This window comes from Penicillium canariense (assembly GCF_028826845.1).
Source record: "Penicillium canariense strain IBT 26290 chromosome Unknown utg000003l_segment0_segment0, whole genome shotgun sequence".
Lineage (NCBI taxonomy): Eukaryota > Fungi > Ascomycota > Eurotiomycetes > Eurotiales > Aspergillaceae > Penicillium > Penicillium canariense.
In genome coordinates this window covers 3,886,798-3,904,076 of record NW_026622730.1, presented here as the reverse complement: position 1 = coordinate 3,904,076, position 17,279 = coordinate 3,886,798, and the positions used below count along the sequence as shown (strand labels likewise).

Below are 17,279 nucleotides of genomic sequence, written 5' to 3'. Positions count from 1 at the left end.
GACAGCGTGTGGTTCGCGTCGCCGGGTTGGGAAGTTTGGAACCCAGCGGGACGAGAGTTTGGAAGAGTGGATTGGGAGTGGGTTGTCTCATGAGTCCCATTGGGTCCGGTTGACATGATAGATTTACCCGAGCCTCCGTAGGGGACGTGGATAGCCGACTAGATCTGCCTATCGTCGCGGAGTTCCCCCATGACGTATCACAGCACAGCACGAGGACCGATGCTCGAGCCAAGGAGATTGGACAGTGCAGACATGATGGGGGTGTTCGTGAAGCGCCACCACTAGGGCACGACCGGCAGGCTTATCAGGGGAGGAGGGGCCGAGTCCCGAGCCTTGGCCTCCACTGACTCCCGTGCGACGAGGCGAGGATAAGGACGTTCCGGGGGCATAAGACGGAGTCAACTGAACTATAAACTATACTTTAGGGTATTGAGCTAAGGCTATTTGAGGAGATGGTTCTCTCGCTCTTTTTCTCGCTTCTCCCGCTCTTATCGCTCTCCTCTCCATCCTTCCTCCCGTCGCATCTCCACTCGCAAACCACTGATTTCGTCGATCCGCATATCCATAGCCCCTAACCAGCCCGCCAAACCCGGAGAGATTGACCGCGTCCCGCGTGATCGACATGGCCCAAAACCCATCCAACAAGCACGGAGCGCACTGCCCATCTCGGGTATGGTCGCCGTCCAGCGGAATAGTTTGTGTACCGCTCCGGTCTGGTTTCTTTATATTGCCCTGCCACGCAATAGCATTGAACATGGAGCAAGGGCCCCCCTCAAGCGCAGCCTCACTGGCTCGCCAACCCGCAGTCTTGTCCGTCTCCCATCATATTGCGCCGCCTCGCCCACTTCCTTAGCTCCTGCTCCATCCGGGTTGGCACCGATCATTTTACCCTGCCGAGCATTTTAGCGCGGCTGAGAGTCAAGGAGGGGCGTTTGGAACCGCAAATCATGGAGCATCCTCCGTCGCCCTTCACGCCCCATTCCGCCCCCTGCGAGTGGAGAACGGTCAATCTCCTCCGTACTCCAAGCGGACGATTTCCTTCCTGCATCGACTCTCGTCATGACCATCATATTAGGACGAGGAGGGACCGCACCCTTCGGCCCTACCATGCCACAGAAGGCGACTGGAAGAATGCACCAATCTGGTGTGCAGAGCGCTAGGCATATGTGCTCTCGAGGATTTCTTCGGGTTTGCTCCAGCCGTGCCGCTTTGAATTGCCTGAAGAGGCATCGCGCCAGCAACCGGAATATGCATGCTGCTGCAGCGACTCGTGGAGGAAACCACTCTACTAATAGAATTGAGGACACAGGCGGAGCACAAGAGACAGAGAGATCCTCAAAACCCAATGAGGGGCCCTCCCCAAATCTCACGATCTTTCCGGCCCGAAGGATTCGCGTCCTAGTCCGTCCTCTGTATATTCTCGTCTTGTCAATAAACATGTTCCTCTTGTACATCATGCCTGAGCTTGCAGGGGCACATCCCCACTCCGTGACTAGCAAACTAAACGCGACGTCTGGGGAAGCACAGATGTGGAGGTCACTCGCGGTGATCCATCCCAGCGCCGTTGTGCACTTCTCCCTCTCCGGTCGCGGATCCGAGAACGTGCGCGCCGCGTCGTGTTCGGTTGCCAATCAATGATATGGGGCAATTTGCATGTCGCTCCACTATGAGACCGTACCGTCCTAATCATGCGCAGGTCAAAATCCCGACTAGCAAATGGGTGGGTTTCTCAAATCCCGCGTCTCCCTCCCATTCGTACGATACTGTGCACCCGGATCCCGACAATTGTACTGTGCGTCCATTCCGTGATGTTCTAACCTAAAGTGCAATCTTAATTCATACCGTGCAGATGAGCACTGTTCGACGTTGATGAGAAGTCATCGGGCCGTTCGCAGGCCAAAAGCCCTGATTTAATCTCGCTCAGGCCTCATCAACCCCCCAGCTCGCCTCCCACCCACAATCGCAAATTGCAACCCGGTCATCCTTCACCTACAAATCCGCCCCTAACCCAAAACGACCTCTCCATTGCTTCTCGTTCTCTTCGTTTCTGCCCCTCCTCTTCCAAATCACATTTGCATTAGCCGATTTATCAGACGACCATGGGCCGGATAGACCCACAACAGGCGCTCGAACGTCCCACAACGCGTTCGCCTCCAGTAGGTAGTTGACCTCTGGACTTTCGGAAGAGTAGCATATGCGCTGAGCGACATGACAAGTGCGACAAGTACGTGCTTCTCCGTTACTGACTTGGATATACCTCGGAACAGCAATTGGCACCTCTCAGTGGAGGACTGATCTGAAGATCGACGCCGTCACACACTTGGAATTCAAATGGACGTCCACGTACGCTGGAGTCATGAGCTTGCACACCCAATCCATGCTAGCAGCTATCGAGCGACACTGGGACTGAGGGTGGCACGACAGCGGCTGATATAGCACAATATAGCACACACGGTGTATAGCGGACAATCAGCTGACAGCACCGCCCAGAGTGTATCTCACCGGCTTACCACGGTCGACGCACAGCAGAACTCAATTAATATGCGCAGGCTAAGACCCCGCCACTTCCATCACTCCAGGAAGCACCCTGTAATCTGACCTTACAATTCTCCGGCGCCGTCCCATATGCAGCACAGACCAAGCGGATAGATGAAGCCCAGGTCGATCGGCCGCACGCACTTGGACCCAAGCGCCGGCCCGCGCGGAGCGGGCAGCAACGAATCTTGTAGCCTGTAGAACACTCGAGTCTCACGGCATTCTATGACAGTGCAGCCAGGTGGCCCTAGACCTAGCACAGTGTACTTGTACGAGTGACCCGGGCCCTCGAGGCTGGCTGACTGGATCTGGCTGTGTTGTTAATCCCGCTGGTAGTTCCCATGATCTGGGGAGGTATACACTGCACCCCAAGTACTCGTGAGGGGGATTATGATCGGGACCAGGGGGCTGCAGCGCTGCAGGGCTGAAGATAGGTTTTGGTTAGGCCGGCAAGGACCTTTCGTGGAAGTACCGAATGATCGATCTATTATGATATGGGCTAGAGGATGGAATCGGAATGGAATCTATGGGAAGTCCTATAACAAACTTCACGCATAAAGCGACCTTGCCAAGAATGATCACCGAGTGATGTTGGTGATGTGCGTCTCTATGTTGATTCTTTTTGGGCATCATGAGCTCTATCGGTATTTCGTCAAGACATAGCAGCGATATAAAACAAGCGGAGAGTGATCCTCTCTCAAAATCTCATTCGTCCTCCGAATCAAAATCCTCCGAGCCATCCATATCTTCGTCATCCTCCAGACCCTCAAAGATCATGAATTTCTCATTTTTGGCATCTGTCTCGTCCTCAACAAGATATCCATCTCCAACTTCGCTGTCCTTGAGAACCGAGTCTTTGCCAATCACTGCTCTACGACCGATGATGCATCCTGTAAGCGTGCAAGAGCTGTTCACAGTAGCGCCATCCATAATCAAGCACCTTTGCAATCGTGCGCCGGAACAGATCTTCACGTTCGCTCCAATCACACTTTCCTTGATAACGCACTTGGACTCGACGGTGGTATTCTGACCAATCAGACAGTCCGACTTCGTAATGGTGCATCGCTGAGCGATGCCCTCCGGGTGGGCAATCTTCTGAGGGTGGGCGAAGGGCGAAGCGGCCGCACCAGCTTCTTCAATGGATTCGAGCTTTGCCAGCCGGAGGGAGGTGGACAGCAGGATAGCCGAACTGTCGACGCGCCGGACAAACGGAGCTGATCCGCGCTGCACATAAGCCAACAGAGGGGGGATCTTCAGCCCTGGCTTCTCAGTGGCATCCGAGATCTTGACTCTGCTTGCAAAAGAGATAGGGTCAGAGCTAGCCACGTTGACGTTCAACCTTGACTTCGTGGTGGACATGGCAAGCAAATCGATTTCTTCCTCGATGGATTCACCGTCATGACTTCCGCTCTCGGCGTGATGGTCGTACTCCCGGTGGAAGATCTCGTCCATACCCAACTTTTCGCCCAGCCCCTGCTGCCATTCCGCCTTGGCCCAGAAGCCGACCAAATCTTCGCTGACTGACTGGAACCTTTCCTGACGCAGGGCCAGCTCCTTAACCCAGTATGGGAAGATATAAAGGTGTGCATCCCTGAAAGTGCTAAGCATCTTGACGCGAGGGTGCTTATCTGTAAGGGAATGCCTAAGAAGCAGGCCCTTATCGCCTTCCATTTTTCCCTTTACGGTTGCCATAGGCATAGACAGCACCACCTTGGACAAATTGTGTCTCAGCGCCGCAGGACCGTCAACGGCATGCGACACAGCAGGCGCCTCGTCCTCACCAAGGGGTGCGATGGCCACAAAATCAGTGCCTTCGCCCTTAACGCTTTCCTCCCTCCCCTGTGTTTGATAGTATACGCTGAGACCACCGCGACGACCTCCCTGCTCACCGCCAGGCCCAGAAGAGGTCGGGCCGTGAGCATTACGTCCTTCGGAGACAGTAGAAGAACCACCCAGCGCACTTTGGGAGACCATCCAAGCCTCAAGAAGCGATTCGCCGGGAATTTCGCAGACCAAGTCGCAAGGAAGGAGAAGGAAGTCGGTCTTGATGCAGGCTTGAACTTCAGGCAAACGTAGCAACTCTGCCGTTCCCATATTTAGGTCGAGACCTTTCGGCGCAAGGACAGATGGTGACGGCGAGGGTAGAGAGGTCAGGTGGGGGTTTTGTTGTAGTGCGGCCTGGAGAGGAGCGACGGTTGAAGGAGGCGTGATCAAAGTGATGTCTTCGGGGTTTCATCTATTAGCTCCTAGTCTCATAAGAAACCATTGATTGACAAAAAAGTGCTTACCCGTGATTCCTGATTTCTTCAACCATGATAGTTGAAAATAGATCAGCGGCCGGTTGGCCAAGGGAATCAATGCCTTGAGGAATTCTTCATTGGCTGTGAAGGTATTCAGAGAAACACCAGGCCCGCACAGAATCAAGGCCTGGATGCCAACCCCAGGGACGACTGCTGAGGGAGACGGCATTTTGCTTCAACGAGGTGGTTATGGGCTTTTAGAATTGGTAGGAATGAATCGTGCGCTCTGGTTGAGACAAAATCAGCTAGCTGACTGGTTATAAGCTTGATCGAATGACTGAGCCCCGCGGCAGAGTGGGATGGCGGGTCGCCAAGCTGAAAAGCGCAGGCCAGAGGCTTTGTTGAGTGAAAATCTTCAGCGTAGCTTCCTCGAGTGTTCGTTGGTCGTCGCTCTCCTCGAAGTCTCTGGAATTGGCCGCGACCCCTCCAGACAATGAATGTTGCTCTGATGCATAAAGCGGAATGTCATTTTTTGGATAATTCACGTGATGATAACGATGAGTCAGCCCCCGACCCGCCTCCAGATTTATTGGCACCAAACAGTGCAAACAGCGGATGACCCGTAAACACCGCGGTTACCATGGAGGTTCACCAGCCACATGTTATCCTGCCCCGAGGTCGAGATCCATCTTCCCTCCTGCATCTCCTGCGCTTTCTCCACCTTTTCTCTTTCCTCAAAGAGGCGTGAGATGTGACTGGCAAGTCATTGCGACCGCGATTGAACACCTCTCATGCACTATTTCTAAATAACACCCCCCGCGATCGCAATGTCTTTCCCCCAGGATTCTCGCCGCCGTCGCGGTGGAGCCGGCACTGGCTTCAGCTCGACAGGCAGGCGGACTGCCATGGGCTACTGGATTCCCTTGGCTCTCACTGTGGGAGTCGCGACACTCAGCATTGCTGCCTGGATTTGGAGCGAACGTGACGAAGACGACGAAGATGATCGCCCCCACGATGGAGAAGGCGGCCACTATCCCCCTCCACCCCCTGGAACTGTCGGCAGCGACATCCCCCTCCTGCCTACGGTACGGGAGGCTATGCGAGAGGCACAGGAACGGACGCAATCCCTGGAGATAGCCCCTATGATCCCAGCTTCATGGGACGTATGCAGGGTGCTTTGCGCCGAACGCCTAGCCCGCAGCAGCTCTTTGATGGCGCGAGCCGGAAGGTCATGGCTGGAGTGACTGCTGCTGGTGCCTATGTTGGCGGTGCACTCACTTCGATCCGAGAAGAAAACCGCGGCGACTTTGAAGACCATACCAGATGGTCTGAGGAGGCCCAGACTAGGGCTAGCGAGAGAGATGGACAAACTGCTGCTGCGCCCACTATGAGCGGTGCGCTACCGATTCGTGCACCTGGTGCTGGACAGCACTCATCCGATAAGAAGAGGAAGAAGACCATCGCCATTGTTGTATCCTCCGTCTCCCCCGCGGACTCTGATGAATTTGCTTCGGAACATGCTGTAAGTATTCTACATACACTGTCTTGTCCGTACTTGTTCTTTACTGACAATCACAGTCCATACTGTCTCACCTTCCTGAACACGTTGACCTAGAAACCTCTCGAATCTTTGTGTTGATCTACGCTCCTGATCTTAAGCATGCGCTTGGACAAGGTAGCGCATCTCATCAGACAACCTCCATCGCTTCCTCCTACTCAAACATCGCAACCGAGGAGGCGGCTTCCTCTGGCGAATTAGCTGGAGACCTGGCCAATGTGGAACCACACCAAGAGGGCGATATTGATGGCACAGGCCCCTTCTTCAAGACCCTGTACACACAGGGCCAGGCAATTGTCGAAAAGGAGACTATGATCATGCCGTTTAATACAGCCACCGGCTATGTGCACCTTGTACGTCATCTGTCGCCCGATCTGGTGTACGTCCAGGAATCTCTTACTGGTAACGGGGGTGATGCTGTCCAGCACATCTCGGGCTGGGTCCGCCAGGTCATTGTTGTGGTTGGAGATGAGGGTGGCCGCGGCGGCCTCATCGACAGTGACGATGAGTCCGCTCTTGCTGAGAAGGGAGAAAAATGGTGGCAAAAGGAGGGCACAATTGGCATCGGCAAGCGGATTGACGTGGTAGACGTTCTCCGTGTAGGAGATGATTGGCGTCGTCGCGTGCGCGGGTTGGACTAACACCCCCCCCCCCCCCCCGGCATGGTTTATCCAAGCCCCATGATGTTAATGTTTATATTTGATCATCCGCATGTTCATATTTGTTGCGAGTCCCCCATTTGATGATTATGTGCCTTCGATTCCCCTTTGTCTTATTTTTTTCTCTCATGTTTGGTCATGCGCGACTCCTCGATAGTAATTCAGAAACGCCGGGTCTTGTGGCCTAGCAATGGAATGGTGCCTGAACACTGCCGAGATAGCTCCCATAATGCAACCACCTTGCTCTGACCATAGTCTACTTCTTATCTGAATAAATCTGCGGGATTCTTTGAAAGGAGACAATCTTTCTGGAGTTGTATAGAACAGCGCCTACGGGTGTAGGATAATGGCATAAACGCGCTAGCCCTAATGCGGGAAATCATGTGATATCGTCACGTCTCGCCCGCGGCTTGGCATCATCACCTCACTCTGCAAGGCTTCCGCCCTCCAGCGCCTCCCCGGACCCCTTCCCCAAGCGACATCCGTTGATGGCCGCCTCCGCTCTCTTCTCTAAGTCGTCTCTGGCTAGTGCCACATTTTCCCCTTCGATTTCGCCGCGTTGGTGACCAGGACCGACCGACCGATCCCCACATGTCTCGCGACTCTGCCATCCCATTCTTTCTCGGATCCCGGCTTTCGTCCAACATCGTCGAATCAGTTTCCCGATAAAGCGCATTTTCCACCACTGGAAACTCCTGCGTTGCGCTCTCTGCGCCGACAATCATGGCGACCGCGGTCTCAAAGCCAACCTCCCACCCGCCGAAGATGAAGCGGCCGCCCCCGCCTTTCCCCCAGACCGGGGTGAACGGAGTCAAGGTCCAGCAACCCTCCTCTTCTCCACCCACCACCTCCAAACGTCTTCCTGGTAATCTTTCTGCTGGATCGAGCCCCAACATTACCAATGGCTTGATCAACATGGCAAGCACCTCCAAGGGCCACCTGAACCGAACTAGGACCCAGGCGCAACGACCCGGTGACGCAGGTTCGCGACCGACCCGGCCGGTGACGCGGACTTTGTCTACGGGCAATGGCCATCGGGTTGGCAAAAGGTGTCCTGAGCCCTATGGTGAGTCCTTGATTTGCGCACAATTGGCCAATACCACCCAATCGCCGTTCGGTGAATACTCACAGTTCCTTACCGTCACAGTGAAAACCACATCCTACATTCTTAAGAAATACTCGAAGTCCCCTCCATCTCTCATCGTGCATCTTCACCCCACCCACTTTCGATTCGAGCAGCAAGATGGAAGCTTCCCATACAATTCGGAGATGAAGGTGGTCATTGAACATATTCGCGCCGGCACTGTACCTCACGATCTGATCGAGGAGCTACTGCGCGCGGGCGTGAAGTTCTATGAAGGTAGAACTCGTCCTTTGTGGCAGAGTGGTCGAAATTCATGCTGACGATAATTTGCTCCAGGTTGCCTCATTGTTCGCGTTGTCGACCACAAGTCTGTTTCGGCACAAGCAAGAAAGACTTCCGTGTTAACGACCAATGAGAACAACACACCGTTCTCTCTCCACAACTACAATGAACATGTTACTCCCTCGGCATTTGTTCCATACCCGAAGCAGAACCAGCTCACCACCGATATACAAAGCTCTAAACCGGTAGAGACACCAACTCCTGGCCAGAACCAGACTGAGAACCAGGCAAATGGCGAGACTGCCGAGTCTCAGAGCTCAGTGAATGGATCGGGGAATAAATCACTTCCTCCCAAACCTCGGGTCTTCACTACTGTCCTCCATCCTACAGCTCGCGTGTTGCAGGCGGAATTGACTCTTCTCGTCACCACTCCGGATCCCAAAGCTGCCGTGTCAAACCAACTTTCCCGTACCCACTCCTCCTCGGTCGTCCCTCAGTCACCCGCCACTACACAACTTGACCGCGGTCACCCTGCAAAGAGACAGAAGACGCTTGTCGAGCCGCAAGATCTTACTGAATGCGAATCACTACTCGTGCGAGCTTTAGCTCCGCCTCTCTATCTAGATACCGTGAACAGTTTTGCAGCTTCACAACGTCTGCTGAAATGCCTGGAGAGCCCATTGCACAGCGACCCGCCACCATCACCTAAGCGCCGCAAGAGAACTGTTGCGGAACTTGCTGCGGACGAGGCACTCGCAGCCGAAGAAGAGAGATTCATGCTTATCATGGACGAGCGCCTCGAGCCTACCGCCTCCGGTGCAGCTGGTGGCTCCAAGGCTGCTACTGTGGATGATATAGCCGGTGTGGCAGCATTCGAACCTCGCTTCTCTCGCTTCAAGACTCTGGAGACAATCCGCATGCAGCACGAGGAGAAGGCTAAGCGTGAGCACGAGATGAAGCTGAAGCAGGAGCTCGCCAAGAGACAGCAGCAGGAACAGGAGAAGGAACGACGCCGTGCGTTGGAGCAACAACAGGCAGAGCAACACGCCAAGGATGAGGCACGCAGACAGCAAATTGCAGCCCAGCAGGCGCAAGCTCAGCTTGCAGCACAGAATCGTCATGTCATGGCTCAGTCGAACGGCGTCCCCCAAGGGCAACAGTCATCCCCCATTGTACGCAATCAAACCCCCCACAGCACCTCATCGCCGCTGGTTGGTAACACTATGACAACACAGGCGGTTCCAATGAGCATCAGCGCATCTCAGCAATCAGGAAGCCCACCACGACCTCCATCCTCTATGCAGCATGCGCACCCCAACATGATGGGCCATCCCATGGCGCCTTCCAGAAGTCAGCAAGGACCCAGCCGGCATGGAACTCCACAGATGACGCAAGCCACACCGGCAATGTCACATGCCACGCCGATTATGCGCAATGTCACTCCTACTCAGCGAATGGGTCACGGTAGCCCTAGCCACACTATGGCCCAAACTCCGATGATGAACCAAGCCATGGCTCAACCTCCGCAGATGAATGGTGCTGGTATGGGCCTCACGCCTCAGCAGCAAATGCTATTACAGCAGAGACAGCAGCTTCTTGCTCATCAGGGTGGACAAATGGGTGGCGCCCAGCTCACTCCTCAGCAGCTTGCTCAGTTGCAGGCGGCCAACGCGCATGCTGCTCAAAACATCAAGTCGCATCAACAGCAGCAGATGTTGCAGGCCCAGCAAGCACAACAGGCTCAACAGGCTCAGCAAGCTCAGCAGGCTCAACATCAACAGCAGCAGCAGCCCAACATGCAGAACATCCCTCAACACAACCAGCAAGCATATCAGGCGCAGCTCATGCGTGCCCAGTTCGCGCAGATGCAGATGGTTAAGCAGCAGGGCGGTCAGATACAGGGTCAGCCGAATCAGCAACAGCAACAGCACCACCATGGCAGCCCACAAATGACAGCTCAACAACAACAACAGCAGCAACAACAAATGCTGATGGCTGCCGCTCAGGCCAATGGTGGCCAGATGCCAAACATGCAGGGTGTTAATATCGCCCAACGGTACAACAGACTTTACCAACAACGTTTGCTCCAGCTGCGACATGAAATGTCACAGCGGTACATGACACAGTACGGACCACCGACCCAGTATCCGCCTCAGATCGCTCAGCAATACGGTGCCGGGTTAGAGAAGAACGCCAAGGCATGGATCCAGGATCTGATGCGACGTGAACGAGAAGCTGCCCAGCAGCAGCGAGCGAGCCAAGCGGCCGCTATGCAGGCGCAGCAGATGCAGGCTCAGCAAAACATGATGCACAACGGGATGGGCAATTGATCGCAAAAAAAAAAAACGGCAGCGCTAATACTTAACACATACCCATTTGCCTTATAGGGGGAGCACTTCAATTTATTTACGATATCATACGCGGGGTTTGCCGGGGGGTTCGATTGGCAGGAGGAGCATTCAGGACGGGGCTTGCGTGAGAGAATCGGAAGCTTTGGGCCCCTGGTCTTATCAATTTTTGTTCTCCCTGGTTTTTGTCTTCCCTTTTGCTTTTTTCATTGAATTGTATAGGGTCCAGACATCGTGAGATCCAGCGGCCGGCGTTACTGCGAAATCTTGCCGTGGTTGTTTCTCCCTTGTTTTTATTTTGTCCTTCTTGTTGATTGTACTATCTGGGGACCGGTCCTTTCTTTGCTTTTTCTTTTTTTTTTCTTTTCGTTTTCGGTGGGGGCAAAGGGTTCAGATTCGATACCATTCTGTACAGGAGTTCTTTTCGTCGATTTTCTTCCCCGACAGGTTGGTCATTTGGCTTCTTCGTTCGGCGGATTTGGCAAGCGGTGCTTGGAATTGGCCCAGAATGCAAGGCACCAGTTATGTTCAATACGTTATCGCTTCAATTCAAGACTTGAATACCCATTTCATTTACCTTTTCCAGTGTTCAGTCCTGAATTGTTGAAATGTCGAAATGCTCTGTTCGGCTCCTCCACGTCGGCTGAGATTGCCAGCAGTGGAGCCGACGGCTACCAACGTCGGGGTAAAATGCGCCGAGCGGGATATCCGAGCCCGAATCCCGCACGCCGCGGATAGCCCGATCTTTTCTATTTTGCCATCGCAGGGGATGAATGGGCTTCAACGCCTTTGGTATCTCTAACCATCATCCTGCAACATGGCGTCCTCCTGGACAAAGACAGCGCAGTGGATCTGGACGCCGAAGTACCGCGAAGAGGACAACCAGCCTGGCCGCTACTTCCTCTTCCGGAAGAGCTTCCAGTGGACTGCCCTTGCGGGGCAGGGCGAGGTCCCTATTCATGTTTCTGCTGATAGTCGCTATCGGCTTTTTGTGAATGGCCAACGTGCAAGTTTCGGGCCTTGCAAGAGCTATGCGGAGCGATGGCATTATGAAACAGTCGACATTCTGCCGTTCATGAAGGAGGGGGAGAATGTCATCAGTGCGCGCGTGCTGCGTTATTCCTCCGTCGAGGCTGGTTCATCGTCCATCGTCCGAACAGAGTTGCCCGGACTAGTGGTGCATAGTGAGACTGAGGTTAGTTCCGGTCGAGGCGTGTAACAAAGATTGTCCCGTTTAGTTGACTGGTGTAATAGGGCCTGTCAATTTCAACCGATGAATCATGGAGATGTGTAGAAGAAACCAGTCGGCAAATTATCCCTCCCTCCGAGTGGAACTTTATCCTTGGCCCTCCATTTCTTTCCAACCACGAGAGGGTGACGGAGGCCCAACAGCTCGCCGGTTGGGAGCTGCCAGGGTATGACGACTCAACATGGGAGTGCGCCGTCTTTGCATTTCGCCCAGCCAAAATGCTTCCAATGACGAGCCCCTGGAAACTAGCTCCCCGTCCTATTCCAGCACTTCCTGAGATTCCTGGAAGGTTTGACGGAGTGGTCAAATGTCAAGGCTCAATCTCACAGGATCAGTGGAAGGGTTTCATTAAGGATGACAGCCCCGTTCTTATCCCAGCGGGTGAGGACGTCACTGTTGATCTCGAAGTCAATTCTTTGACAACCGGCTTTATTGCCCTGCAATGCAGTGGTGGTAAAGGTGCCGTGGCCACTCTCCATTACGCTGAATGCTACGAGAAGGATCTCGGGGTGGAAACCGCGCCATTCCCCAAGCCTCGAACCAAATCCAACCGGGCCGACTCTGGCGGCCGGTTGTATGGAATCAAGGATATCTACACTGTGGCCGATGGCCGGTCAGGGCACACGTTTGAACCGTTTTGGTTCAGAGTATTTCGATACGTCCAACTCCACATCGCAGCCGGTGAGCAGCCACTGACTCTTCAGAGCTTCACCTTGCGTGAGACATACTACCCGCTCGATATCTCTACTCGGGTCCAAGCGGGCACCGAGCTAGACAAGATCTGGGATATTAGCCTGCGGACTTTGCAAAATTGCCGGCATGAAACCTATGAGGACTGCCCATTCTATGAGCAGAGTCAATTTGCATCGGACTCACGGCTGCAAATGCTCTTCTCCTATCAACTTTCATCTGATGATCGACTCGCTCGTAAGACTTTGCAGGAGTTTCACGCAAGCCAGGGCCCAGATGGATTGATTAAAGCACAATTTCCAGCTGGTTTCCGCAGCACTCAGATTCCTCAGTTCTCTCTGTACTTTGTTGCTATGGTGTACGACCATATGCATTATTTCGCTGATATTTCGGTCGTTCGTCAATATTTGAGCACAATTGACGGTATTTTGAACCATTTTGATGAGAGAATCAATGAGCTTGGTCTTGTTGGTCGCTTCGATCATGATACCTGGCCATTCATTGACTGGGTGCCGGAGTGGGTTGTGCCTGGGAAGATCTTCGATTCATGTATGCCGCGGACCTATGCGCGCACAGGAGCTGCCACCTTCAACAGTCTTCTATACATTGTGGCATTAATGCAAGCAGCTGAAGTGTGTACCTTCGCTGGCAGGAAAGATACTGCCTCCGAGTACATTGCACGCGCAGATACCCTTCGGAGTGCTGTCAACCACCACTGCTATGAAGATGGGCTTTACTTGGACGGACCCTCATCCAAAGAGTATAGCCAACACAGCCAAGTCTTCGCCATCCTATCTGAAAGCATAACAGGGGTTGCAGCCAAGGAGCTTATGTCACGCACTTTGGATGACACATCGTTGTCACAGTGCTCATACTCCATGAAATTCTATCTCTTCCGCGCTGTCGAAAAAGTCTGTCTGTACACACAATTGTTCCCCATTCTCATTGATCCGTGGACACGCATGATCAAAGATAATCTTACCACATGGGCTGAATTCGAGCAAAACGCCCGAAGTGATTGTCATGGCTGGAGTGCGAGCCCCGTGCATGAAATCGTCACCCAGGTATTTGGTGTGTCGCCATCACTCCCAGGGTTCAAGAAGCTGCGGATCGCACCTCGAATGGAGCTTCTACAGAATGCTTGGGGGAACTTCTCCACTCCAGCAGGGGATGTCTCTATATCGTGGTCGAAGGATAGCGGCCTGGAAGTCAAGTCTACTGCGGACGTTGAGGCTGAAGTTATTATCAACGGGTTTGTGTCGGCCCAACAGCTGAAGGGTGGCCAGGCAGTTACTTTCCCTCAAAGGAGAGGCTGATTCTAGAACTAACCTCCGTTAAGATACATATCGCGATGGGCCTATTATTAACTCTTACGACTATACTACCGACTGATCTAGATCAAAATGAATGCATGCTCTAGTGGCACTTAATATGTATAGTATATCACAGTTCTACAGATTGAGCTCGTTTTCTTTTGTTCCTTCCATCTTCCATCGTCATATATCTCCCCGCTGTCTTATACCTCTCCAGAAAATCTGTCAGCCGCATGAAAGATGTCCATCTAACGCATGACAAGAGCATAGACCTCATCACACTTGATTAAAGAAAGTAATATGCCAGGGCGATACAGAATATTAAACGAAAGACGAGGTCCAGGTCTTGAAAAGCCAGGAGTGTAGACTCAACGTTGAAGAAATTGGCTTCCATCTCTCTCATGAGTTTCTGCAATTCTCTTTTCCCTTTTTTTTCATTCAGCCCCATGGTAGTCATGTTCCATTGCTATATGTCTCTACAAGCCGTGTTCGCCAGATATGGTAAAACACACTTCAGACTTGAAGCCTTAATACCGCTTGTGTGTGTGCTTGGAGTAATGAGCAGTGGGACAACTGATACATTGCCCAGAAATGGTCATCATATCTACTCATTGTACACCAGATCACTCAGCCTCCAGAGACAGAACTAGTGAAGTTCGACGCTGTGCAGAGAAGAAGGCTTCGAGGAGCAAGATGGCCGACCCACACCGCGGGATATCCGAGGAAGCGTCGGCCCATCACCCCCCGAGTTTGGCTTCATGGTGGGTCGGCCGACGACACTCCCCACAGCCGGGGAAGACCCCAGTGACTGGAAGTGCGGAGCCCTCGAGTTCCCCAAAACCCCCGATGTCATCTGTATCCCAAAGAGCAGCAAGACAGGATGAACACTCAAGACCCCAAGTACAATACCTCACATCTGGAGGATGTCGCGAGCGTGCAAGAGGCTGTGCCTGAGAACCCGACGCGTTCAAATTCGACGCCGTGGAGATGTCTGGCTCAGAACCCGTGGATCATTCTGTTTTGTCTGTATGGGAATCTGGGAGCGCTCATGTATGGGTTTGACAACCTGGTGTTGTCGCTGGCGCTCTCGATGCCCGGGTTCGAGTGAGCATGACCCTCTGCCGTCTACTTGTTTACTTTTGTCATTCATGATGCTGACACGGCACCAGGATGCAATTCGGGCAGTTGACCAGCGGATCATATGTGATCCCGGCGTATTGGCAGTCGTTATGGAATGCCATGTCGCAAGTTGCCACGATGCTGGGCGCCACTACGGCTGGACCGGTGCAGGACAGCTTTGGCCGCCGTGCTTCGTTCTTGCTCGGTGCGATTTTGTCCGCGGCTGGTGTAGCCATCGTGTATACAGCATCAACACCGGGAGTGTTCCTCGCGGGCAAGATTGTCAATGGTCTGTCGCTGGGGATTTGCTTGACAACCGGCCAGACATACATCTCAGAGGTGACGCCACTGCAAATACGTGGTATCGCCTTATCTGCCTTCACATTCTGCATGGTAAGAGATTTCTGGGCTGGATGATCGGTCTTTTCCGTCAAGAACTGACCATGATTAGAACGTTGGGTATATGATTGCTGCCTCTGTTGCCCTGCCCCGCATGTCGATGCTCTCCACGGATTCATACAAAGTTCGCCCTCCCCTTCCTATCTGCGAGACTATTTCTGGTCTTGCAAACCCCCAAAAAAATCAGCTCCTAATTTCATGTCTTGCAGGTCCTGTTCGCCGCCGCATGGGCTTGGCCGGGGGTTATCGTTCTCTTCCTTCCCGTACTCCCCGAATCCCCCTACTTCCTCGTCATGAAAGACCGCCTCGAGAAAGCCCAAAAGTCTCTTTCGCAACTGGGAAACAGTCCATCGCAGGTGATGCCGCTCTTGGATCAAATTGTTCGGATCAATGAGGAGGAAAAGGCACGGAGCGCTGCGGCAAAGGGTGCCAGCTTCCTTGAATGCTTTCGTGGCACTAATTGGCGGCGTACTAGAATCATCATTATTTGCAATGCCCTGTCGCAGGTCATCGGTTCCAGTTTCATGTCGAATGGACCGTATTTCCTTGTCCAGGCGGGCATGTCCTCGTCTAAGGTTGGCATGATGACCGAGATTGGGATTGCCTTTGGTATTGCCAGCTCGATCCTGACTGCCTATCTTATGGCGAAGTGTGGACGCCGAAGCATTATCATTTTTGGCATCTCGCTGTCGACCGTGCTCTATATTGTCATGGGAATTGCAGGGTGTTTCCCCTCCTCACCCACGGCGCTGTGGTAAGTCCCTCTCAGTTATCTCGCTTGACATTGTCTCGAGCTTTTCCGGTCATTTATGAGCCCACGCTTACCATAAACTATAGGGTCGTCGGTATTTTCCTCGAACTGACGTGGTGGGTCTATGGCCCAGCTATCGGACCGGCAATGTCCATCGCCGGAGAAGTCTCCGCGGTGCGTCTTCGTGCCAAGTCGATGGCCATTGGCTTCACATTTAACTACTTCTTTTCAACCATATGGAACGTTGTCATCCCATACCTGTACAACACAGACGAGGCAAATCTGGGCGGCAAGATGGGATGGATCTTCGCGGGCCTGGGTGCGATCACTCTTGTTATCATCTACTGTGAGGTCCCTGAGACCAAGGGACGATCATTCGAGGACCTGGATGAGATGTTCAGTGAGAAGGTCAGCACTAAGGCATTCCGGACATACCAGTGCTCCATGCCTCAGGGACTGCAGAAGCTCGGGGGGAGTAAAGTAATGGATCTTTCGGCTATCGTGTCCGGTCCATTCTATTTCACAAGATAGATTCATGCAATAGATACATATCAAGATAGCACTTTCATGCACCCTTCACTCAGACTGTTGAGCTTGAAATTTGTTATTGGAGCATCCACGGGACATGTTATGCCAATAAAAGATGTCATCATAGTGAGGGTCCGCCACGAAGGAGTCCTATTTCGGTTGACTACATTGGCCTTAGCGTGACCCCGAGAAACCCATCTATCTTCTGCCTGAACATCATGAGGTAGAATCGATCGGGTCTCGGATGAAAGGGGGTCTCTGGCGGAGGAGGCGTGCGCGTCCCAGTCGGGCTTAAATAATGCGTGATGACGTAATAATTGGTCTCAACCCTGATCCTTGGCAACATGTGATTACCATATTTGGGATAGTAAATACAAGGTTGAACCTGGGGTATACAAGATGGAGAGAACGAGGTTGCGTGGTTATGATCCACTCTGGATTACTCTTCGAAGAGCAAAAGAAGCGATGTGGGTGCCTCGGGCAGTACACCCGACAGGGCTGATCATCTTCACCGCTGGATGGTC

General features: G+C 53.1%; 7 protein-coding genes across 7 annotated transcripts; 6 read left to right on the top strand and 1 right to left on the bottom strand.

Moving 5' to 3' along the window:
• Window positions 1-1,248: 1,248 nt before the first annotated feature.
• On the top strand, window positions 1,249-2,410 carry N7482_006280 (uncharacterized protein; the record flags this gene model as incomplete). The annotated part of the gene is made up of 4 exons (XM_056688405.1): window positions 1,249-1,602; window positions 1,697-1,792; window positions 1,925-2,156; window positions 2,217-2,410. 4 exons carry the CDS (start codon window positions 1,249-1,251, stop codon window positions 2,408-2,410), a joined length of 876 nt encoding a protein of 291 aa, XP_056543960.1.
• An 830-nt stretch (window positions 2,411-3,240) lies between these two features.
• Window positions 3,241-5,004, bottom strand: N7482_006279 (translation initiation factor eIF2B subunit gamma; the record flags this gene model as incomplete). The annotated part of the gene is made up of 2 exons (XM_056688404.1): window positions 3,241-4,757; window positions 4,824-5,004. 2 exons carry the CDS (start codon window positions 5,002-5,004, stop codon window positions 3,241-3,243), a joined length of 1,698 nt encoding a protein of 565 aa, XP_056543959.1.
• Window positions 5,005-5,602: 598 nt separating this feature from the next.
• On the top strand, window positions 5,603-6,974 carry N7482_006278 (uncharacterized protein; the record flags this gene model as incomplete). Its single annotated transcript, XM_056688403.1, has 3 exons — window positions 5,603-5,860; window positions 5,947-6,297; window positions 6,354-6,974. 3 exons carry the CDS (start codon window positions 5,603-5,605, stop codon window positions 6,972-6,974), a joined length of 1,230 nt encoding a protein of 409 aa, XP_056543958.1.
• Window positions 6,975-7,715: 741 nt separating this feature from the next.
• On the top strand, window positions 7,716-10,688 carry N7482_006277 (uncharacterized protein; the record flags this gene model as incomplete). The annotated part of the gene is made up of 2 exons (XM_056688402.1): window positions 7,716-8,352; window positions 8,413-10,688. 2 exons carry the CDS (start codon window positions 7,716-7,718, stop codon window positions 10,686-10,688), a joined length of 2,913 nt encoding a protein of 970 aa, XP_056543957.1.
• Window positions 10,689-11,523: 835 nt separating this feature from the next.
• N7482_006276 (uncharacterized protein) lies at window positions 11,524-11,925 on the top strand (the record flags this gene model as incomplete). The annotated part of the gene is made up of 1 exon (XM_056688401.1): window positions 11,524-11,925. The coding sequence occupies one exon, from the start codon at window positions 11,524-11,526 to the stop codon at window positions 11,923-11,925; it is 402 nt and encodes a 133-aa protein (XP_056543956.1).
• Window positions 11,926-12,182: 257 nt separating this feature from the next.
• On the top strand, window positions 12,183-13,961 carry N7482_006275 (uncharacterized protein; the record flags this gene model as incomplete). The annotated part of the gene is made up of 1 exon (XM_056688400.1): window positions 12,183-13,961. The coding sequence occupies one exon, from the start codon at window positions 12,183-12,185 to the stop codon at window positions 13,959-13,961; it is 1,779 nt and encodes a 592-aa protein (XP_056543955.1).
• Window positions 13,962-14,838: 877 nt separating this feature from the next.
• Window positions 14,839-16,758, top strand: N7482_006274 (uncharacterized protein; the record flags this gene model as incomplete). The annotated part of the gene is made up of 4 exons (XM_056688399.1): window positions 14,839-15,062; window positions 15,128-15,470; window positions 15,686-16,230; window positions 16,314-16,758. The coding sequence occupies 4 exons, from the start codon at window positions 14,839-14,841 to the stop codon at window positions 16,756-16,758; spliced, it is 1,557 nt and encodes a 518-aa protein (XP_056543954.1).
• Between the last annotated feature and the right edge of the window lie 521 nt (window positions 16,759-17,279).